General features: G+C 45.5%; 1 protein-coding gene across 4 annotated transcripts in view; it reads left to right on the plus strand.

Moving 5' to 3' along the window:
- Positions 1 to 1,803: 1,803 nt before the first annotated feature.
- Positions 1,804 to 25,149, plus strand: part of RAPGEF4 (Rap guanine nucleotide exchange factor 4) — a 166,394-nt gene continuing 143,048 nt past the window's right edge. Inside the window, exons 1-3 of one of the 4 annotated variants that reach the window (XM_083627708.1) lie at positions 1,804 to 2,290; positions 15,506 to 15,648; positions 19,598 to 19,686. In XM_083627708.1, the coding sequence (XP_083483834.1) occupies positions 2,226 to 2,290; positions 15,506 to 15,648; positions 19,598 to 19,686 (297 nt within the window). In that variant the 5' untranslated portion in view covers positions 1,804 to 2,225. Of the gene's footprint in view, positions 2,291 to 15,505; positions 15,649 to 18,138; positions 18,388 to 19,597; positions 19,687 to 25,149 lie in introns of those variants that run through there. The other 3 variants (XM_083627710.1, XM_083627709.1, XM_083627707.1) reach the window with 3 other exon arrangements.

The raw sequence follows: 25,149 nt of genomic DNA on the forward strand, positions 1-25,149 counted from the left end.
GGGCAAACATGATGCTGAATATATGACTTGGTGTCATGCCTAGCCCTGACTGGGTGCCAGGCATGCAAGGATGAACTAGACGCCTTACAAGACAAGGACCTTGAAGAGCAGGCAGGGCCCACTGAGTTCCAGGTCCTCTGAATTGATACCTGAAGGCATGTCAGAGGAGGTGGTGCCGACATCCCCGAATCCTTGAGAATGCTGGTGCCAGAAGCTCGGGGTCCAGGCCGAAGAGTGATGAAAAGTATCTAGGGACCCCAGAGCCAGGGGGCTACCTATGAGTAGGGGGTTTACAGGTGTATCAGCAATTACTGATACTCCTTCACTGCCAGCAGCTGTGTTTAGGCTGCTGTTGAGGAGGCCAGCCTCTTTCCCAAGTCTTCCTGTCCTTGGAAGCATCCCAGGGATCTGGTTAGTTCCCGCTTGCTGTTTTGTACCTTGCGAGAAAAACCTTGGACTGTTTGTGGACATGGTATTGAAATCATAATGTGTCTTAAATGGATGCTTGATTTGTTTGGACATGGTTTGTATGGTGAGAGGCAGGGCTTTTCTTCAGCCAGAACTCACTAGAACCCAGTTCTGGCACCTCTCAGGTGGGCGCCATTGCCATTATAAGAGAAGCAATGACTCTTCAACATCAATTTCGCTGGAATGGTCATGTTGTGCGAATGCCCGAATATTGTCTTCCAAAGCTGCTCTATTCCGAACTTAAAAATGGAAAGCGTAATGCTGGTGGTCAACAAAGGAGCTTTAAAGACACTCTCAAGGCAAATCTTTTAAAATGTAGTACAAACACAGAGAACTGGGAAAAACTGGCCTACGTGTGCTCCAATTGGAGAATGGCCTTTACCAAAGATGTCGCGAGCTTTGAAGACGCTTGAACTCGGGATGAAAGGGAGAAATGTGCTAAGAGGAAGGCGTGTTTGGCAACCCCTCACCATGATCAACTCTCGCCTGGAAACCAATGTCTCCACTGTGGAAGGACGTGGGAGTCCAGAATTGGCCTCCATAGTTACGGTAAAAAAGGCAAAGGTAAAGGGACACCTGGCCATTAGGTCCAGTCGTGGCCGACTCTGGGGTTGCGGCGCTCATCTCGCTTTATTGGCCGAGGGAGCCGGCGTACAGCTTCCGGGTCATGTGGCCAGCATGACCAAGCCACTTCTGGCGAACCAGAGCAGCGCACGGAAATGCCGTTTACCTTCCCGCCAGAGTGGTACCTATTTATCTACTTGCACTTTGACATGCTTTTGAACTGCTAGGTTGGCAGGAGCAGGGACCGAGCAACAGGAGCTCACCCCATCGCGGGGATTCAAACCGCCAACCTTCTGATCGGCAAGCCCTAGGCTTTGTGGTTTAACCCACTGTGCCACCCGCGTCCCATCCATAGTTACGGACTCGCTGTTAAGACCGTGTTCATGGAAGACAATCTTACTTGGCCTTGAGGGATGGCCAAAGAAGAAAACGGGAGGCGTTCATGAAGAGTTTCGGCACCCCTTTTTCTAGAAAAATAACACTGGCGAGCGGCTTACATCCCCTGCAAGCCAAGGGGACCACCAGAGTGCGGCACTTTGGAGTCCTAGAGGGTTTGTGTTTTTTGGCACGGCGGTAGGGAGAGAAATGGGGTGATTTTCCTCAGGAATGATGTGCACCAAGAGCTTCCATTCTCTTTTATTTCTCAGGAGGCAGGTGGCAGCGGCCTTGCCTCCAGCCGCAGTGATATCATTACAGCTAAGGGCCAAGAGAGGAAGGCCCGGCCCGGTGGGTTAAGAGAGGCGAGGCGCCCCTCTTCCTCCTCCTCCCTCCCAAGCGTCGCCAGCCTCTGCGCCAAGCAGCGTAGAGCCGAGGCCCCTCTTCTTCCTCATTGCCGAGGCTGACTTCAGGGGTTTATATTTAGCCCATTGTGTCCAAAGGGAGACTGCAGCGCTCGCAGAACAGACCCGCCGCACGAGCCCAGGGAAGGGGGAGAAGGCGGGCTCCTAGGTGACAGAGACGGACGAGCCAGGTGGCGCTGCTTGCCGACTGCGCAGCGACGGGGCGACGCGGGGAGGCGGCTGCAGGCGGGAGCCCCTCCAGGCTGCGGGCAGGGAGGCGCTGAAGGTGCTGGCGAGGCAGCGCCAAGGAGCAGCAGGCAGCGGGGAGGAAGGGAGCCGAGCCGAGCAGCCACCCACCCACCGCGGCGGCGGCGGCAGCATCAGTAGCCGCCTGGGTCGGAGCCCTGGGAAAAGATGGTCGCTGCTCACACTTCCCATTCTTCCTCCTCCACCGAGTGGATCGCTTGCCTGGATAAAAGGTACCACCGGCGCCTTTGTTTTGGGGTGGGGGTGAGGGAATGGGGTGCACCCTCCTGACTGGGTGTCGCCCCCCTCTCCCCCTCTTATCCCTTCGCTACAGTCGTGGCCTATATAGGAATACATTCAACCTACGAAGCAGCTGAGTGGGAATATCGAAATCCCTGCGCGGGAAGAGGGCGGGGTAGTGGGTTTGCAGGGGACCCCCGTGTTTGTAAGCGGGGGGCAGCGCTTTCTCCACACGGGTGTATTATCGTGTGTCTCTGGAGAGGTGAGAACAAGCCCCGAGGGGCCACGCGTTTCGCCTGGGAGATAATGCACGTGCCCGAGGAAAAGGAAACGAAAGGGTTGTTCCCCTCACCCCAAGCACCCCATAGGAGCTTCTGGGTCCGCCTCGTGTCTTTCCCGGCCTCCCGCTGCTGCTGCTGCTGGTAGCTCCTGTGAGGGCTCTTGCTGCAAGGCCTGTGCATTTAGGCGCTGCTGGCAAGGGAGAAACGGGGAGATCAATAATCCATCTGTGCATAAGCACCTACCTTGGAGATGGGTCACAAGACTTTGGCTGGGTGGGGTGGTTTCCCAGAAGGCAACTTGGTGTCCATCTATATTATTGTTTTTGTTATTATTTATTTAGCATCTTCTGCATATATATATATATATATATATATGTGTGTGTGTGTGTGTGTGTGTGTGTGTATAAATGTTACACTGCAGAAGATGCACTCTCTCTCTCTCTCTCTCTCTCTCTATATATATATATACAGTGGTACCTCGGGTTACATACGCTTCAGGTTACATACGCTTCAGGTTACAGACTCCGCTAACCCAGAAATAGTACCTCAGGTTAAGAACTTTGCTTCAGGATGAGAACAGAAATCGTGCTCCAGCGGTGCAGCGGCAGCAAGAGGCCCCAATTAGCTAAAGTGGTGCTTCGAGTTCAGAACAGTTTCAGGTTAAGAACGGACCTGTGGAACGAATTAAGTACTTAACCTGAGGTACCACTGTATGCGCTAACTTTTCCAGAATGATGTTTCAGTTGTGGGATGGTACGAGTATATAAGAGAGAGGGAGACACAGTGAGGACATAGGCCATTGCATTATGCCTGGTCAGATTGTCCAGGGTTGTCTAATCTGACTGGCAGAGAGACACTCTGGGGTTTCAGGCAGATTGACCCTGTGGGTTGGGGGGGGGGTGCTGTCCTTGGGAAGCCCTAAAAAGGTGATATTCATGTACATTCTGACTCCATATTCTTAATGTGTTGGTGTGGGTTGATTTTATTGTGTGGCTTGATTTCATATGAAAGCGAAGATGCAGCAGTGAGATGGACTTAGCTGGCCTTTCCGCCCCTGAAATGAGATGGTTCTGTATGAACTTGGGCTCCCTGGTGTATCTATGTAGTGCGTTATACTGCTATACTATATACACATACCCTTTGTGGTATATTCCAAAAATGATTCAGTCAAACAAGGAGGCCACTTGGCATCTCAGATGCTTGAAGACCACGCACCAAGCTGCATGCATGTAGCTGCTCACAACATGGATCCTATTGCTCACCACGGTGGATTTCACCACCCCATCGCAATCCACAACAACTGTGGTTAGTGAGGTGGAATTGGCATATTGGTGTGGTGTGAGGAGTTATGCAGGAGAGTCTTGTCTCCAAGGCCCACCTGCAACCATTCTCGGTTTTCAAGCAGACATGGCAGGGTCACTTGTTCCAGATGACTGGCCCTCTGGCTTAAAGCAGGGGTTCCCCAAACACTAGCCCATGGGCCGTTGCGTCATTCAGGTAGTTCAGTGTGTCTGTGAATTTGTGGCTGAAGTCAAGAGATGGCACATCCATCGTATTAAATATATTGATTGGTAATTGTATATTTTTCGCTGCTTTTATTCCTTACGCTATTTTTTGACAAATGCGTGTTATACAATAAAATGAAACCTGTAAGAAATGAAAGGAATAAAAAGACAGCGTTGAAAGGACGGCATCTAGCAGTGCACATTACAATTACTACAACAGGTGTAAAAATCTGCAGCAATTTGTAAGTGATCCCTGGTGGTGGTGGTGGTGGTGGGAGTTCTTGAACCACTGGCTTAAAGCCCACAGTGCAGATGAGAATACCTTTATTACTGCGCCCACCAATACAAGTACAGTGGTACCTCGGGTTAAGTACTTAATTCGTTCCAGAGGTCCATTCTTAACCTGAAACTGTTCTTAACCTGAAGCACCACTTTAGCTAATGGGGCCTCCCGCTGCCACCATGCCGCCGGCGCACGATTTCTGTTCTCATCCTGAAGCAAAGTTCTTAACCCGAGGTACTATTTCTGGGTTAGCGGAGTCTGTAACCTGAAGCGTATGTAACCCGAGGTACCACTGTATGCCAACTCTCCCCTTGTCACTTCCATTTTCTCTCGGGATTTGAATTCCCATTTTAAAAATCCCGCGAGTTAACATCTCCTCTTACCTGACTACATTCCTGGAGATTTATCCTTTCTCCTTCACATGAAAGTGAAAGATCTCTCTACCTCATGTCAGTAAAAGCCAAGTTGGTGACAGAATGACTCTCATCACTTCATTCTCTTCCCCACCTTAAAGTTTCTTAAATGATTTCTTCATCACCATGGGCCGCAAATGTGATTGTTCCCGGATTCTGGCAGGCAGGGTAATTTCACATTGGATCTGATTGTAGGTTTGGCAATAAACAATACGCTGTTAGTCACTGTTCATTAACACTGATTGATGGGTGAAAAGAGAGTAGTAAAGCAACATTTTTCCTTAACGCACCTGAATTATTCTTGGGGATTGGATGTGGCAAAAAAAAGGACTAGTGTGATCTCATCCTATCACCGGCAATCACATGATAGTCATCTTGCAGTGTGCACCATTCATGACCTTAGCTGATCATACTGATTGTAAAATTGATTTCAGTAGGTTATATCTCTTCAGCTGTTTCCTTAAATTTATTGTTGAGCGTTTTTCAGGTAAATGGTGCATATTTATTCGGGAGTATGGCTTTCACTGAGTATGGCTGCATGCACACCAAACCTTTGCTTCCCCTAAAGTATCCTGGGAAGTATAGTTTTTAAAGGTGCTGGGAATTGGCTCTTTGAGGGAATAAACTACAGTTCCCAGTATTCTTTGAAAGAAGCCATGTGCTCTGCTCTAAATGCGTGTTGAGTGTATGGTGTGTATGTAGCCTTCAAAGCACATTTAGAGCACATAGCTTCTTTCAGCGCATGGTGTTTATGCAGCCTTCATTGGGGCTTACTCCCAGGTAAGTGTGTATACTGTGTGTGGCATTAAGAGTTAAGGTCCTGTGCAGCGTATGGGATTGCAGCCTACAGAGTCGTGCCTCATACTGTACAGATCTGAAAATACCAGAGAGGGAGAAATTATGTGAGACAAGGCTGTGGTGTGAAGAAGGCCTATGATAATAGCAACCTCACAGAAGCTAAGCTGGTATGAGTCTGATGAAGACCTCCTTGGGAGTTCTGCATGAGCGCTGTTGAAGAAAGGCAGCTTATCAAAGAAATTGCTTTCCAGGCTAAATAGCACAGCTGTTATTTTGGGCTGACAGTAACTTGCTTATGGCCGCACCTAATTTAGCCCGGTTTGGTACCAAAAGAAGAGGTACCTTTCCACCCAGCCCTTCGTGTCTCAAAGAGGGAGGCTGCTAGGTTGTAAACTCCCTTGTCTCCAGAGTGGTGGGCAGACGTCTGTCTTGTAGGAACTGCTTTGTAATTTACTAGAACCCTGAGGTATGCCTGTCAAAGCCAGATGCAAAATGGTGGCACAGTAAGCAAAGCTAATGGGCTACTGCATCCGAAGTGGAATAAATAAAAGCCTCCTTAGAAGATCTCAAAACCAGGGCAGGCTTGGATACCCTGGACCCAAGCCATGTTGGGCTCTGTAGCTCATAACCAGCACTTTGAATTGAGCCTGGAAACTGACAAGTGGAGCAGTTACAACAAGGAGTTTGTGTTCCTCTTGTAACTGGCTCTGGTCAATAATCTGACTGCAGGATCTTGGACCTCCTGAATTTGCCCAACACTTTCTAAAGGTAGCCCCATGTGGCGCATGTTACTGTCATCCAAATGGGGTGAAACTAAAGCTGTTCAGATATTTGGACCCTAAGTTGTTTAGGGCTATAAAGCACCAGGACAAATTGGGCCTGGAAATGAATAAGCAGTCAGTGTAACTCTTCAATGTGTAATATGGCTCCATTTCCCCACAACAGATTTGTTGTAGCTGAATTCTTCAGCAGTCGTATTTGAGGGCAGCACCGCATCTAAGGCATTGCAACTCTTGTTGTGCAAGACCCTCTGGTTGGTTATGTACACCTGAGGCTGATTCCCCCATCCCTTGAAGAAGGCAGGGTCTGATCCTGGGAGCCATGACCCTAAGAGACCAGAATTGAAATCTCTTTAAATCAGAGTTGAAGACTGGATATATGTGAGCCCAACATGTATTCCCAGCTTGCTAGGCTATGGTTTACTAAGCTAGGAACTTTGTGTCCAAAAGTAGTGAGGTACTCTTGTGTCTCAGTACTCTTACTCAGTGCTTAGAAGATCAAAGTTAAGAGCACAGCATCCCCTCATTGCAAAGTAAGTCTTCCAGACTTCTTGCTGTGGTCTAAAAAAGAATGGCTACATTTACATCTTTGTTTTATAGAATTTAAGATGATGCATGTTCCAAATGAACGATGATGTTCAAAGATCACACCAGTTAGCCCAAGGAATACAGTTCCATACAATGAAGTATATATTAATTCTGAGGCTCTCTTTGCAGTTTTCAGAACCTGCCGTGCCTTTGCCAGCTCTTGTGCTTGCCTACAGGAGCTGATCACAGAAGAAACCATGTAATGCCACAGTCCTGGTGTGTCAAGGATGTTATGATCCTTGCTTGGCTTTTCATGAATTATTTAAAGATTGAGGGTTGCTTTGAGGACACAGTGAACTGAGCTAGTCCTTTGCAGTGTGACCTTTGTTTGAGTGTACCTTTTGAAAATGAATATATAAGTACAGCATTAACAATAAAACAAACAGAAGGTGCATGCAAAATGCATGTGATTATGTGCAGGCTCTATGTGCTTTTCAAGGAGGAAAAAGGTAGCCAGAGCAACAAATGTATGTGCTTGTGGGGAAGCTTCAGAGGTTTTCCAGGTGCTAGGTGAAGTCCTCAAGGATGCCATTGCAACGATTGGCAACATGCTGACAACTCCAAGACTTGAGGAATGGTAATGCTGGACAGGATTGTTGCCAATCTGTATTATTTGCTTGATTATTATTATTATTATTATTTGCCTGGTGTAGGGATGTGGGTGGTGCTGTGGTCTAAACCACTGAACCTCTTGGGCTTGCCAATCAGAAGGTTGGCAGTTCTAATCCCTGCAATGGAGTGCGCTCCCGTTGCTCGGTCCCAGCTCCTGCCCACCTATCAGTTTGAAAGCATGCCAGTGCGAATAGATAAATAGGTACCACTGCGGCGGGAAGGTAAATGGCGTTTCCATGCGCTATGGTTTCCATCACGGTGTTCTGTTGCGCCAGGAGGGGTTTAGTCATGCTGGCCACATGACCCGGAAAGCTGTCTATGGACAAATGCTGGCTCCCTCGGCCTGAGAGCGAGATGAGCGCCGCAGTCCCATAGTTGCCTTTGACTGGACTTAAACATCCAGGGGTCCTTTACCTTTACCTATTTGCCTGATAATACGTAAGAGCAGATCAAACCAGGCTGTACGAAGTCTTAATTAAGCAGATTTAATTGAACTTGATACAGATTTAATGAAAACCTGACATACATTCGTTGTGTTTGCAACTGGGTGTGCCAGTCACACTCCTCCTGCCTTGCAGGTTAGATTTGGGAGTTCTGCTTTTCAAATTAAAAATGGTTAGACAAATGGTTAGCAGATCTTCCAATAGAGAACATGAGGCACTTGGCCATTGGTTGCTTTGTCTTAACTCTTGGTATGTTGCTTAGTAGTGATAAATTCTTTTTGTTGTCCTAATATTGCACTTAAGAAAAAAGAAAGATCATCATCATTATTAATTATTTTAAAAAGGATACAGGCTGATGCTTCCCCGATCCACAAAAAATCCTGACTAATCCCAATGAAGATTTATTATTTATTTATTTATATAGAAAAAATACTGATATACCACAGTATTATGAAAATATATCACAGCTTGTTTGCAACAATATAGAAACAATATAGAAAAGCCAGACAATAACATTATAAAATGTTTAAAACAAGGCCACAGCAAAAAAATAAATTAAAAACAAATATTGATAGACTATTGTGGGTGATGCTCACTTAATTGCCTGCATAGGCCTTGGTGGAATAGAAAAGTTTTTAGTAGGCGTTAAAAAGTTGGCACAGAAGGCACCCACTGAGTCTTTATTGGCAAAGTATTACATGAGACTTGACTGATGACGCAAAAGACTCTGTTTCTTGTTGTTGTAGATGAGCCTCATCAACTGGGGGGGGGGGGATGACCAACTGTCAGGAGTTCAGCCTACACTCGAGTAGGACTTTGGCAGAGACACATGCCTGACTGGCATGTTCTCTCCCTCCTGGTCTTTCATTTGAGAACTTCATAAGCTTTCTTCAGCCCGAACATCACAGCAACTGATGCCAACTGACACCAGCACACTTAGGGATCCGCAGAGTTTGTGTATTTCGCGTGACAGACCTCAGCAACTCCGCATTTTGGCTAATCTACATTATTTACATATAAACACACGGAGCACTGCAACATGGCTCCCTCTCTGTCTAGCATCAGACAGCAAAGAGAAAAAGAACAAAGGACAATAGTCCCACTTTGCGGAACACAGTAACACAAACATCCCGTCTTCGTCACTTCCCACTCTGTGGAGTCAAAACACATAGAGTCATGTGATAGACAACAATCCCATGACTGCAATCATGGAGCAGGAATTCTAACACCAGCGACATTCTGAAGAACTTGGGTTCAGCCAATCCCTGAGGTATCCTGGCCCCAAGTTGTTCAGGACTTTGTGAATCCTTACAAATTATTTGTAAAACAACAAATGGCAAACGACAGTCTGAAGAGGCAAGGTAACAGGGTGACCAAAGGTGGACAGTGGCTTTATAGGAAGCCCTTGAGCCATGACTGGTGCGTTTAAAAATGGTGGGGAGGGGGAGAGACCCAGAGTTAGACATTACTGCAGTATTCTGAGCATGTAGCAAGAAAAAGCCATAGTTGTGCTGGGGCTTGGAAGTGTTCAGAGAGACTCAGCAGCCTAGCACAACCGTGAGGCTCTCTTCCCCCACTTGCCTGCAGCAGCCTCAGAGGGAAGTCTTTGCGTTATTGCATCACTGAGCTTCCGGGACTCCCTGAGCATCCTAGCCAAAACTGCAAGCCTTTGCATTCCTGCCTGGAACTGAATTTTTATGCTCGGCTACAGAGGCACTCTGAGTGGCTCAGCATTCTAGTGCCAAAATGAATGGCAGGTTTCCTTTTCTGGCTTGCACCTCAAGGACAGACACTATCCCTGTTGATGCGCGAGGCGTCCAAAATGCTCAGAGCGCCACTGAAGTGAAGCACAACCAATCCTAATATCCCCTTCCTCAGTTCCATGTTGCGAAGGAAGTCTGGGGGTTTTGTCATGGTTACCAGCAGGCGATGGAGGAATACTTGCCGTGAAAGGTCTGGTGAGCAGAATTGTGTACCCTTTGCAGAATAAAATTCTGAGCTTGCCATTGTAAAACCCCTAGGGAAACCCAGCAAAACATTTAGCAGATGCTGACCTAAAATTTATGAATGGGGCTGAAGATACTGTAGTTACTAATCTGGGCCTACTCTGATCAGACTGAAATACTTGAAGTCCCTTTGATTTCAGTCAAAAGGTTAAGTAGGTATAATAAAGTGTAAAAGCATGCTTACAAGTAATTAATTTGTTGCTGGTTCAATTAGGCTCAGTAAGTTTGTTTTAAGTTATTCCAATTACAGGGGTTTTTTTTTAAGCCCACAAGCTGACTTCTGACACCATTTATAAAAACAGCTTGACCATAGATCAATTTTCTCTTGAGATTTTCAGCCTGCAATAATTTTTTTTTTAAGGCTTATGAGGTTTCAGCAGAGTAGTAATCACTAGATTTGTAGCTAAGTGCTTTCCTGACAAAGTGGTATCTGTCCCATAAAAGCTTAAGCCCACAAGTATTTTAAGCATCACAGGACTCTTAATTTTCTCTTTTTGTTTGGAATCTCTGGATTTTAATTTGATTTCACATTTGAGTTTGTAAGAGAGTCTAAATCAGTGGTCTCCAGCTGTTTTTGGGCTACAGTTTCCATCATCCTTGACCACTGGTCTTGCTAGCTAGCGATGATGGGAGTTGTCATCCAAAAACAGCTACACACAAACACACACACACACACACAATGAGTGGACTCCCTACCTTTCCACCTGTGTCTGCATTGACACACTGCTACAGGTATCCTGACCACATTTCAGAGATACAATAAACCTAATTTTTCATGGTGCACTAATGCTTGCTCCTTTTAAGGCAGCTTGTAGTTTGAGCACTGTTCAAATACTATAAATATACTATAAATACTATAAATACTTCACCATTGATTGCTTGATGATGGCACTGCACAAAACTTGTGCAAACAGTGATGAAGCCTGAATTTCTGGTCTGCGAAGAAAAAATCAACCAAACGTTTATTATTTAATTAGCCGTTAAATAACTTCCAGCCGTTTTTCTGAAAACTTGGACAAACCGTTGGCAGTTCAAAAAACAGTCAGGCAAAAAGAGTTTCATTGGTTCAGGAAGACTCTTAAAGAATCTGTGGTGGATCTTAGAGTTCATCTCATACAGTGTCTTTCATGTGCATTGAGTTCTTTTTCAACTAGAGCAGCCTGCACAGGTACAGGTTGCAGATTGTTTCTGGGGCCATGCAGTTGCCTTGCTGCTACAACTGATCAAGAGTGGAATTTCTTATCAGAGCCAGAATTCAGTAGCCAAAGAACCTTAACCCATCCATACAGAACCACCCAGAATCTGTCTGGAAAGATAGGCTTGTAGGTATTTTATTTATTTAAGACCCCACCTTTTAATTTTACACACACGTACACAATAGGCAGCTTTCAGCAATAAATAATACATATATTAACACCTGAATAGGCAAAAAATCAACATCAGATAAAATCAGCATCCCTGGGGCTTTTTTTTAAAGGCATCAATTATATTTTATTACTGTATTTTTCGCTCTATAAGATGCACTTTTTCCCCCCTAAAAAAGTAAGGGGAAATGTGTGTGCATCTTATGGAGCAAATGCAGGCTGCACAGCGATCCCTCTTGCTGTTCTGGCTTTTGGGATAGCAACGCAAAGCCTTTTCAGGGCAGTGGGAAGAATGCTCCCCCTGCCCTGAAGAGCCTTCGCGCGGCTATCCCAGAAGCCAGAACAGCAAGAGGGTTCCCTGCGCAGCAATCCCTCTTGCTGTTCTGGCTTCTGGGATTCAGAATATTTTTTTCTTGTTCTCCTCCTCCAAAAACTATGTGCGTCTTATGGTCTGGTGTGTCTTATAGAGCAAAAAATACGGTACATTTCAACATTTCTAGCATACACAGTCAAAACACGATTACATCTTTCTTATTTTTGTCGACTTACCACCTCATTTGTTGTTTTTCCCCTTCTGCTGCACCTTAGCTTCTAAATCAGCATCCCTATTTATTAAGAGCATGGACAAATACACACACACACACACGAGTCTTAAAACAGAAAAAGGTTTGGTGTCAGATTAACATTTCTAGAGCGGGAATTCCACAGCCTGGCGCCACTCTGGAAAGGGCCTTATTGATGATTGTCACATGCCTAACCTCTGAGGTTGGGGACATCTGGATATGACCTTAACTGTTAAGTCAGGTTCATGTGAGAGCTGGAGGTCCTTGAGATATCAGGGATGCCGCCAGAGGCAAGGGCTGTAACTCAGCAATAGAACACCTGCTTGGCATGAAGAAGGACTTGGATATCCATTGCCTATGCAAACTGGGCTGCGGCCGACTCTTCACTGAAATGCTGGGGAACTGCTGGTAGTCAATGGTATAAGGCAGCTTCCTATGTACTTATGCATAGCCTCAGAAACCAAAGTGAGAATGAGTAGCGTTGCCGTTTGTTAAGAGAACAAGCTTCTGGCGCACTGCAGAGTGTGTACGCCGTTCCCCACCAGCAGAAGCGCTTATACAAGTAAACAAAGCAAACATGCTTGCATATTCTGTACAGATCACAGAACCCGCCTCTTTTCTCGAGGCAGCGTTTCGGTCTCCCTGACCTAATTCTCCGGGAGGGTGCTGGAGGTAGAGAGAAATGTTTATGAAATGGTAGCAGAGGGAAGACTCTTCCGAAACATCATCATTTCGAAGCTCCTTCCCTGATCAAAGAAGCACGATTATTTGGGCACATCCAAGGCTGCAGAGCCATCACCTTGCCAACAAAGGTCCGTATAGTTAAAGCTATGGCTTTCCCAGTAGTGATGTATGGAAGTGAGAGCTGGACCTTAAAGAAGGCTGATCGCCGAAGAATTGATGCTTTTGAATTATGGTGCTGGAGGAGCCTCTTGAGAGTCCCATGGACTGCAAGAAGATCAAACCTATCCATTCTGAAGGAAATCAGCCCTGAGTGCTCACTGGAAGGACAGTTCCTGAAGCTGAGGCTCCAATACTTTGTCCACCTCATGAGAAGAGAAGAGTCCCTGGAAAAGACCCTGATGTTGGGAAAGATTGAGGGCACAAGGAGAAGGGCACAACGAGATGGTTGGACAGTGTTCTCGAAGCTACCAGCATGAGTTTGACCAAACTGCGGGAGGCAGTGGAAGACAGGAGTGCCTGGCGTGCTCTGGTCCATGGGGTCACGAAGAGTCGGACACGACTAAACGACAACAACAAGGCTGCAGGGCTCATCCCCTTGGGGTTTCAAGATGAGAAGGAATTGTTGGGAATTCCATTCCTCCTGCACTGCAGATGTGTGGGAGTGTTACATGTCGCATGTCTGTTTACATTCCAGCACAGATTGTTGGAGTCTTGTGAGCGGAACATCCGCTCTGTATTGCTTTTGTGTTGTCTCTCTCCGAGAAGAACGACAAGGAGAGAAGCCATGTTCTCTTTGTCCTGATTTATGTACAATAAACGTAGCCTAGTATCCATGCCTCGAGCCAGATCTGTTGTTTGCTTACTCTGCTGAGTAACGTGTGCTCATGCATGCCAGCATGAGTCGCAGATGCACGTCGTCGGAGGATGACTGATGGATCTCCGCAGTGGCAAGGCTGAGAAGGGGGATGCTTCAGCTGGGGCCTGTCCATCTGCTTTCCATCCCATGGTTCCGACAGGAATGATTAGCAGATTAAAAAAATAAAAACAGGACTGGTTTTAGTGTGTTCGCTGAAAACACGTGCTATGCTTGTAGGCCCTTTCTGTGCGACTTTGGCACATAATCCCAAAGACTCTTCATATTTTGTGAAGGTTTCCTTAGCTATTGTTTATGGAAAGCTATTGTGGGGAGGGGAGTAAATTGGCAAAAACAGGGAGGGTGGGGGGTGTAGATTCCATTAAGAATGGCTTTCTCCCTGCCATAATAAAATTTGAGCACTGTCCCAAGTACATGCCCCACTGTTTATTACTTCATGCATCTTTGCTGAACGAGAAGCAACATGTGGCAAGTCATTCAAATCCTTCCTCCTTTTGGAATCTGTTATGTACTGAGTTGAATAGGCTCCAAAATGCAACAGTCTGATTGGTTCTAGAACAATAGAATACAGAATGCAGCAGTCTGATTGGCCCTAGAACAATAGGATTCAGAATGCAGCAGTCTTACTGGTCCACAGGAGCCACCCAATCCAGCTCCAGATGGAAGTGAATCCGCAACCTGATTGGCCTACAGGAGACTCCCGGAATTAGCCAATCACGTGGGGCCCATTGTGTAAATAATGTGTATAAAGCAGACATTCTGGGGGAACTTTCATTTCTCCTCACCACTATGAGCTGAATAAAGAGCATGAAATCCACTCTCGACTCTGAGTATATTTCAGAATCCTTGCTGATGGAAATGCTCTGGGGATGGGTCAATTGCTGCTGTTTCCTAGACAAGTGAGGACACAAGACATCCACAAGTGCTCTTTGTGAAAGCCGAAACATTTGGAAACAGCTTCCCATGCACTTGGCGCTGATGTAAAGCCTTATAATACCAGAACCAGGAGCTGCCCGGGAAGGTTTGGCTTATCATCCAAACTGGGGTTGGGGCGAAAGCCACTCTTCCTTAACTATGATCTGCAAGGGCAACAGATTGTGCTTAAAGGGGAGGGAGTTTAACCACAATCCTGGATTCAGGTGATATGCTAAATTAATCTTTGCTTAGGTGCCATACCATGCTTTTCTAGAAGGACAGGGGAGAAACGGATTTGAGCTCCTGTCTGGGAGCCAGAATGGTTGAGTGATCCTAGTAAACCAAAGTTTGATTTTGCTGTGATTTGTGAACCAGGCCAGTAAATGGAGGTTCTCATTTTTCAATGTTTGCAGGTTGGAGTAATGCATCAGCTGTACTCTTTGGGTTCTTCTAGATTGCCTGTTTATTAAGCATTCATCCTGACTTGTTTGCACAAAGCTTACATGATGGTTCCATTGCATCTAGTCTTTATTTAATATTTATTCTGATTCATTTGTGGGAAGGTTGTAAGACAATAAGTATTCATCCTCCATCCATCCTGATTTGTTTGCGGGCTGTTCTAAATCTTCCCATTCATTATTTGTTCATTACTTTTCAACGCATTTTCCCATCACCTTCCTAACCGTAAAAATCTCAGTTTCCTTTTAAGAATTGAGTTTGTTGTACTAGGACGGCAGAGTGCTTTAACCCACAGTGCAAACCTAAATTTACCTGTTTGCTTGAATCCTTGCTGCAAAGCGTTGATAGTCTGGAGCCTCTAGAAAAGACCTCTAGAGAAGTATTTTCAGTAGCTACTTAAGCATTACAGAATTCATCAGAGTCGGAGCACTTTTCTGAAGTTCCTAGCTGAAGATATAATCATCTCCTTGCTGTACTGACACTTATAGCCTAGGATAGGTTGGTATTTGTTGCTGAAGGGTTGAGGGTGTGTGTTTGTGTGTGTGTATTAATCATCCATAGCCTTTGGGAAAAGGTAACCTATAAAGAAAAATGAACCCATTATTTGATAGACAGGCAAACATCTCATTTCTGTCCTTGCAGGCCTTTGGAGCGCTCTGGTGAAGATGTGGATATTATATTCACCCGGCTGAAAGAAGTGAAAGCTTTTGAGAAGTTTCATCCAAATCTTCTCCAGCAAATATGTCTCTGTGGCTATTACGAAAATCTGGAAAAGGGAATTACACGTAAGATGTTTTTTCTCTCTTTCTGTGGATAAGAAAATATCTTAGCAGTAACCAGAAATCACAAGGTCTCTGAATTATTAGAATGTTGGTAGCATAGAACATTCTTTGTAGCAGTGGTTAGTTTGACTACAGTACTATCGGTCTTGTAAATCTTACTTCCATTTCCGCTATGTAGTTTGCGAAAACTCTTATTTTTAATAGGAAATCCTCCAGTTTTATGTAAATAAACCCTTTACAATTGTTAGAATAGTCTACAGCAAACCTGGGTCTCCAGCTGTTTTTGGACTACAGTACCCATCATCCCTGACCACTGGTCTTGCTAGCTAGGGATGATGGGAGTTGTAGTCCAAAAACAGCCAGAGACCCAAGTTTGGGAAAACTCTGGTCTACAAAATCTTTGCATAGGTGCCTGGTAACACTTGACAATAAACTTCCAGACTCTGGCTGAGATGCTGCCTTGACAGTGATAAAGGCTAATGACACAGGGAGGACACACAATTTGCCCCACCATCAGTACTACATCTGTGCATACTTGTCAGTCTTTCCAAATATTGTTACCTCCTCTTTGCACTTTGGTTTTCTTAAAAAGCAGCATTGATAAACTACGGCAAAACCTGCAGAATATTATGTACATACATCTGTCACATACAAAGAAAACTGAGCAGGGACACTGTCAAACTAATGAGTCATTGAATGCATCACCAAGGCTTCAGCTATCTGTGGCATAGCCTCATCATAAGGAAGTGTGAATGGCTGGAGGTCTGGCATTAACACCACTGCTGTTTACTTAGCAGTGGTATAGAGGAACCATACCTTGTCAGCTCTAACAACACTTCTGTGTTGCGTTAGGTCAAAGGTCAGCAAACGTTTCCAGCAGGGGGCCGGTCCACTGTCCCTCAGGCCTTGTGGGGGGCTGGACTATATTTTGAAGGAGGAAAAAATGAACGAATTCCTACACCCCACAAATAACCCAGAGATGCATTTTAAATAAAAGCACACATTATAGTCATGTAAAAACATGCTGATTCCCGGACCATCCGTGGGCTGGATTTAGAAGGCTATTGGGCCGGATCTGGCCCCCGGGCCTTAGTTTGCCTACCCATGCGTTAGATGGTCAGGAAGAGCTGGAACCCAAACTTTCCATTGCCATCCTCTCTGAGATGGACCTTTGAAGTGATCTCTTTTAAGTGGCCAGCATCGTACAGTATGGCAATTCTTTACGTACAAGGGGAGGTTCCTGATAGGCGTCTAGTGACAGAAGGGCCAGGAGCAGGGCTCTGGAGGGAGAAGGAGAAGAGAGAAATTCCACAGAAAGGTCTCCCACTGGAAGCAACAACAAGCTCCAGTTACCACTTCATAGAACAGGCATAGGCAAACTCGGCCCTCCAGGTTTTTTGGGACTACAACTCCCATCATCCCTAGCTAACAGGACCAGTGGTCAGGGATGATGGGAGTTGTAGTCCCAAAACGTCTGGAGGGCTGAGTTTGCCTATGCCTGTCATAGTATCCTGCAGTGGAGGGCTGAGTTTGCCTATGCCTGTCATAGTATCCTGCAGTGAGTAGAATAATTGCAGAGAAGCTCAACCCACACAGTTGTGTCCTGAAGGTTACTAAAAGCTGCCAAGAGATCTAGAAGAACCAGCAAGATCTTACTCCCCCCAATCCATATCTCTCCTGGTAAAGGTAATTAGTCGGGACAAGCAAAGCCATCTCTGACTGGATGCCAAATTAAACAGCTCCAAATTGAACTTGCATCATGCAAGAACCGAAGAAGTTCCACAGCCACCATCCACCTTGGCCACAACGGAGTTCTGGCGTGCATTTTCAGCAATATGCTGACGGCACACAGCTCTGCTTCTCCTGTACGTCTGCAGATGTGGCAGGTGTATACTGGACTGTTGTCTTGCCTCAGTAATGCACTGGATAAAAGCTAACAAACTGAAGCTCAATCCAGATAAGACTGAGGCACTGCTAGTGAGTGGTTCCCTAGACCCGATAGATGGGAGGGTGCCTGCTCTTGAGGGTTATAATCCCTCTGAAGGGGCAGGTACGTAGCTTCTTCATGTGTTTCTGTGAGAGGTCCAGAGGGCTGGAACACAAGAATGGGCCTTTTTTGTGGTGGCTCCCCATTTGTGGAATCCTCTCCCCTGGAAGACTTGCCTGGCCTCTTCATTACATATCTTTAGGCGCCAGGCAAATACATTCCTCATCCCCAAGGCCTTTGGCTAATAAAACAGTTGATGACCTTTTAAACTGTGTGTTTGTGGGGAGGGGGTGTTCTTTCATTTGTTACTGTCTTATGTATTTTTGTATTTTAATATTTTAAATCCCCCTGTGCTTCTTGGATGAAGAGCAGTATAGCAATTAAATGAATGAATAAAAACAAAAGATTAGCCTGTGGTTCTCTTTAAAAAAAAGAGAGAGTACTGTCTCTTTTTAGCTGTATCCACCCCCAGTGCTCGGTCCCAAGGAAACATTGATTATATGATGCAAATAGGCCAGGCATGTCTCCTGGATCTTCAGGTCTAGACAAGATGAACCATGGGTTGAACAGACATGTTGCGGGCATGAACTGAACCATGTACCCTGCCCACATTATTGGGTGTCAGAAACTGACGCTCATCCAAAACAAACACAAAATTAACATGAAGAGAACGCCTCTGCTATTAACTCAATACCAGTGGTGGAGTCAAGGTCAGAGCCATTGCGAATGCATCTATCTGAAAGAAGAAAAGAAAAGTTTGGCAAGTTACCAAAGATTCTCTAACCTTTCCAAAGACAGGGTGGGGGCAAAATGCAAAAGTCCAGTAACTATACAAACAAGAATGTAAAGACCCAGAGATTTCTTCTCTGCCTTCACCACTACAGAGTAGGCTTTATGGTGCACTCTAGGCCATGGGTAGGCAAACTAAGGCCCAGGGGCTGGATCTGGTCCAGTCGCCTTCTAAATCCGGCCCGCGGACGGTCCGGGAATCAGCGTGTTTTACATGAGTAGAATGTGCCCTTTTATTTAAAATGCATCTCTGGGTTATTTGTGGGGCCTGCCTGGTGTTTTTACAGGAGCAGAATGTGTGCTTTTATTTAAAATGCATCTCTGGGTTATTTGTGGGGGATAGGAATTTGTTCTCCCTCCCCCCCCAATATAGTCTGGCCCCCCACAAGGTCTGAGGGGCAGTGGACCAGCCCCCTGCTGAAAAAGTTTGCTGACTCCTGCTCTAAGCCATGTTTGAGAAAGAAGAATAAGAAAGGTGGGGGGTTGAGGGTAGGTACCAAAGTAGCAGTAGAGATGGGAAAACACGGGCAGTAAAAAGGCAAACTTAACCCAAATATAGAGGTTTTGGAAACTGTTCTGTCTCCTTGAAAGTATAACTTCTGATCTGAACATCAAAATGGGTGAAATGGTTCATTGTGCAAACTTTGTGCACTGATGGTTTAACCTGCACACACACACACACACACACACACACACACACACCCGTTTTGTTGTTTATGATGGGATATCGGTAGAAAGCAATAAGGGAGGGTCTACATTTTAAAAAAATAAATAAATCTTTTTTTAAACCAGTTTAACTGTCAAACTTTAAGTAATCCTGAGGGTTGTAGTTTGATGTGGGTGCTAAACATTCTTTTAGGGGTTCCCTGTCCCCACCCATAGTACTGTAGAACCCATAGTTTGTTTGTTTTTTAAGGAAAGAGAAGTAATATTAATATAGATTTGCCCCTTGTTAGAAAGCAGTTGTCACACATTAGTCAGCATCAACCATATAGTTACTATATGGTATGTCAACAGCTATGGTTAGTCACCATACAAGTTAAGAATCAGTTGTTCGGAAACAGATGCAGTCCCTGCACAGTCGTATAGTAATGGTGGTTGAATATACCTTTTAACCTGAGTCCTTTTCTTTTTCTTTTCTTTTCTTTTCTTTCATTCTTTCTCTTTCTCTTACAGTATTTCGCCAAGGTGATATTGGAACAAATTGGTATGCCGTGCTGACGGGATCTTTGGATGTTAAAGTTTCTGATACGAGCAACCATCAGGTAAAATTACATCTCTGACATGGCTTCAATTGTCTGAAGAAAATGCTACCCTACAACTGGATAAAACTGTTGAGGGGTTTTGTCGATATTGTGCTCTTTCTCCCACCCCTCACCACACACACACATTGACACTGGTGTCAAATATCAAATGTCTGCGGTAGCAGTGTGAATTGCTTTCAGATGTGAAATATTTTAGCGCTTCTCAATTTCTTTTCGTTACTACTGTGGGCGAGGGAGTCTGTGTCATGATCCTAACCATCTGTGACTTGGGCACTGATTCAAAAGCCAGAGTTTAGCAACCAGGGACCACCTGACTCTGAAATGTGCAGATTGCAGCCCAGAGTCGGATCCTAACAAGGAATCAGAGCCTTGCCTCCCCCTCCCAAGGAAATCATGCTTGCTTACCACAGACATGTCCTGAAAGAGAAAAAAAGGAAGGCGATCCAGTCCTCTACTAAAAACCAGAGGGTTGACTCTTCAAGGATTTCCATTCTTCAGTGAGGAGGCAGGGCCTGCCTAAAGGCCTGGAGCGCCTCTGCCACTCAGAGTAGACAATTTTGAGCTGGAAAAAACCAATGATCTGTCTCCGTGCGAAACAGCTTCCTATGAAGGGATCTGTATTTTTATGATAATTTGCAAAATGCCATGTATACAAGTAAATATTGTGTGGTGGGGGGGGGGTGGACAATTAAGATGGAGCTGAACTGCAAGTGTGGGGGGAAAAACCCATCACTTTTGTTTGTCTCTGAAAACAGCTGTCTAATGTTATATGGCTGATTTTTATGGGGACAGAAGTTGAAGCAGCAAGGGAGGAACTCAGCAGATGTTGGTATAGTGTTGGAATCCTCTTGGATTTTCATGCTCTTCCTGTACTGGTCTCAGTGATGGTTGGATGCTTCTGAACTCGCCTCAAAGTTTGTTTATTGCAGGCCTAGTGGCAGCACCACCTCCCTCCCCGTGCAGTGGCTAAATGTAAGATGTGATTCATAAACTCAAGCAGACCACGATCTGGGTTAGAAATGGCCACAACTTTACGGGGACACTGGTAGTGCTGTGGTTTAAACTACTGTGCTGCTTGGACTTGCCGATCGGAAGGTTGGCTGTTCGAGGCCCCGCTACGGCGTGAGCTCCCATTGTTCAGTCCCAGCTCCTGCCTACCTAGCAGTTCGAAAGCATGCAGTGCAAGCAGATAAATAGGTACCGCTCCGGCGGGAAGGTAAAGGATGTTTCTGTGCGCTGCTCTGGCTTCGCCAGAAGCGGCTTAGTCATGCTGGCCACATGACTCGGAAAAACTGTCTGCAGAAGCGGGCAAACGCCGGCTCCCTCGGCCTGTAAAGCGAGATGAGCGCCACAACCCCAGAGTCGTTCGCGACTGGGCTTAACTGTCAGGGGTCCCTTTACCTTTATGTTATTGATTACAGATATAGGTGGATTTTTGGCTTGGGTGTTGGGTGTATAGCCATTCCAGCCTGCCCTCCCTCGACAAAACAACTACCGTATTTTTCGCTCTATAAGACACACCAGACCCTAAGACGCACCTAGTATTTGGAGGAGGAAAACAAGAAAAAAATATTCTGAATCTCAGAAGCCAGAACAGCAAGAGGGATCACTGTGCAGTGAAAACAGCAATCCCTCTAGCTGTTCTGGCTTCTGGGATAGCTGCGCAGCTGCATTCGCTCCATAAGACACACACAAATTTCCCCTTACTTTTTAGGAGGGAAAAAGTGAGTCTTATAGAGCAAAAAATACGGTAATTGTTTAAAGTAAGGGAACTCAGTTCCTGCTTAAAAATAAAAAAACCCCAACCTGGATATAAGTGTACTAGAAATCACCCCCCCCCCCCCAGTTTAGACATGAAATATACAGTGGTATCTCGGCTTTTGAACGTAATCCATTCTGGAAGTCCATTCAAGTTCCGAAACGTTCGAAAACCGAAAGCAGAAGCCTCAAAATGGAAGCCTCCATACGGAAAAACTCAAAACAGAAGCCACGTTTCCCGTTCAACTTCCGAGGAGCGTTTGAAAACCGAGGCATTTACTTCCAGGTTTTTGCCGTTTGCGTTCTGAAACGTTCGACTATGGAGGCGTTCGAAAGCCGAGCTACCGCTGTACCAGCAGTTGGTTTAGGGAAATAATAAACTCAGAATTTCACAGGCAAGTGTAATACTGGATTGTATGAATATCTGTAGAATGATGGCATGCCACAAGAGGGCAGTACGAGAATGCATTAAGATTTTTTTCTTTTCTTTTTTTAGTCGCATGAAAATAGGCGGACTTAAGCACCCATGCAGTTATAGCATTTTTATTTCTATGGGAAGTCGTGCTTGTTTATGGGCCCAAACCTACAAAGTTTACAAGGCAATATAATCTAGCCTACCTAAATCTCTGTGGGCATACTATGGCTGTCCAAGTAGGATAGCAATGGCAGTTCATGGGTACTGGTTTGGCCACATTAGGGGTGACAGTAGCTGCTGCTGCTGCTTCTTGTCATCTTAATTTTATTATTATTATTATTATTATTATTATTATTATTATTATTAAACTTGTATACCACCCTATACCCGCAGGTCTTGGCGCGGTTCACGACATTAAAATCTCAATATAAAACCACAAAATGCACAATAAAAACAAAAACAAGTACAGCCCATTAATCCCCCTCCCCAACACATTTTAGTCACTTGCACATATGCCAGCTCTCCACCCATTGTTGCAGAAGCAGCAGAGGAAACAGGAAGCCACAACCGCCCATCTGATTTTGCCACTGTTGGCATAAGCAGGGAGATGGTTGGCATTCTGCCATGTGCAGTGTGGGATAGAGGCGGCAGACCATTTTAGGCATGTTCAATAGATGCGTGTGTCCTTTTGGACCTGGAAGAGAGCAGACGGGGTGCTGGGGTGGGAAGGGGCTGACCTGCACATGGGGGCAGGACATGGAACCCCCACCCAAAATGGTCGTCACCTGTACAGTGGTACCTCAGGTTAAGTACTTAATTCATTCTGGAGGTCCGTACTTAACCTGAAACTGTTCTTAACCTGAAGCACCCCTTTAGCTAATGGGGCCTCCTGCTGCTGCCGCGCCGCCGGAGCCCGATTTCTGTTCTCATCCTGAAGCAAAGTTCTTAACCTGAAGCACTATTTCTATGTTAGCGGAGTCTTTAACCTGAAGTATATGTAACCTGAAGCGTATGTAACCTGAGGTACCACTGTACTTCATTTCCCCCGCTTCTAGCTCCTTTGTTACACTTGGCAGAAGAAGCAAAATACAGTGGTACCTTGGTTTACGAACTTAATCCGTTCCAGAAGTCCATTCTTAAACCAAAACCGTTCTTAAAACTGAGGCGCGCTTTCCCTAAGGAGGCCTCCTGCTGCCGGTGCCCTTCCACTGTTTGGATTCCGTTCTTAGACTGAGGTAAAGTTCTCAAACCAAGACACTATTTCCGGTTTTGCGGAGCTTATAAACCAAATCGTTCTTAAACTGGACTGTTCTCAAACCACTGCAAGTTTGGGAACTGGCAGGGGGCGAAGAGGTAGCAGAAGCATATAGACAGCAGGTAGAATGCCTGCGATTCTACCTGTCAATCACCCGGCATCTTGTTATAGGCATTTTAGAAGCAGAGAGGAGGAACCTGTGGGCCTTCCAGATGTTACCAGAGTGCCGCTCACGTTACTCTTGATAATTGTTCATGCTGGTTGGAGTTGATGGGAGTTACATAAGGAGGACCACAGGCTCCCCAGCCCAGAAGTAAAGGATAAATGCTAAGCATTTTTTCAGGATGGAGAAAAACCTGAAAGGGTTTCCAAGAGGCAAATCGTTCTACTCCACTCCCCCCCCCCAAAGAAAAAAGAATGATTGTTGCGCCTTTTAAGACCTTTTCTGTGTAAAGATACCGTATAGGCTTTATGTGCTGGTTAACAGACAATAGCTTATTGGGATCAAAGGGGTCTAACATTCAAGTATTTCCCCCTAAGATATAGAATATCAGCTTTTGAAGTTTTTCTCCACCTCCCATTTCCACTTCAAGCAATTTGTAACCTTTGTGGCCCAGAGAAGACAATAAATGAGTTAGGACAGGCTGGACATTCAAGATTATGGTATAGTTTGTTGAATACACCGTGTGAAATAAATTTGCCTGGTGGTACAGTAAAAGAAATGGCCTTTAACAGCACAAGCCTACTCAGAAGTAAGCCTCACTGAGTTCAGTTGAATTTACTCCCTGGAAAGTATGTATAGGATGGATCACAGCTTTAAAAAAAAAATATTTCCCATAAGAAGTTTTTGTAGGTTGCTGTAAAGGTAAAGGGACCCCTGACCATTAGGTCCAATCGTGGCCAACTCTGGGGTTGCGGTGCTCATCTCGCTTTATTGGCTGAGGGAGCCGGCGTAGAAGAAGAGTTTGGATTTGTTATCCCGCTTTATCACTACCCGAAGGAGTCTCAAAGCGGCTAACATTCTCCTTTCCCTTCCTCCCCCACAACAAACACTCTGTGAGGTGAGTGGGGCTGAGAGACTTCAGAGAAGTGTGATTAGCCCAAGGTCACCCAGCAGCTGCATGTGGAGGAGCGGGGAAGCGAACCCAGTTCACCAGATTACGAGACTACCGCTCTTAACCACTACACCACACTGGCTCTTCCTGGTCATGTGGCCAGCATGACTAAGCCGCTTCTGGCGAACCAGAGCAGCGCACGGAAACGCCGTTTACCTTCCCGCCGGAGCGGTACCTATTTATCTGCTTGCACTTTGACGTGCTTCTGAACTGCTAGGTGGGCAGGATTGGCTTCCGATTGCGCAGGCACGCCAGAAACAATAGCAGAAGCCCAGTGCTGGATATACGTATAAGCTAAACAAGCTACAGTATAGCTTAGGGGCCCGCTCTCTTGCCCCCCCCCAATATACTTCTTCTTAATTGTATTTCACTATTAATATACTACTTCTTAATTGTATTCTGGCAAACCAGAGCAGCACACGGAAACACCGTTTAACTTCCCGCCGGAGCGGTACCTATTTATCTACTTGCACTTTGACGTGCTTTCGAACTGCTGGGTTGGCAGCAGCAGGGACTGAGCAACGGGAGCTCACCCCGTCGTGGTTTAACCCTCAGGTTGCTGTAGGAAAAGGTATAAATAAATTATGTAGGATGGTTGTCATTGTTAGTCATACATTGAGTTCTGGCTGGACAAAACCCATAAATTAGAAAGTAAGAAGCTTAGCATCACATGCAAGGCACATTTATTGGGTGGGTGGGTATAATTTTCCTCAGTTTCTTAAATTTCACATACAGAGCTCCCTTATTTGCTAGTTTTAAATATTTCTACAGTACATCGCTTTCCAAGCAGGTTTCAAGCGGCTTCTTATTATGGCTTGGATTGGCTCTCCAAGTTGGGGCTGGGCAGTATTGCTTTCCAGTGCTCCCAATCCTGTTTGGATAGTTGACTCCAGAAAGTGTTGCTGGGGACCCTTCGCTGT

The sequence above is a fragment of the Podarcis filfolensis genome (genome assembly GCF_964270895.1).
Source record: "Podarcis filfolensis genome assembly, chromosome: 1".
NCBI classification, from domain to species: Eukaryota; Metazoa; Chordata; class Lepidosauria; order Squamata; family Lacertidae; genus Podarcis; species Podarcis filfolensis.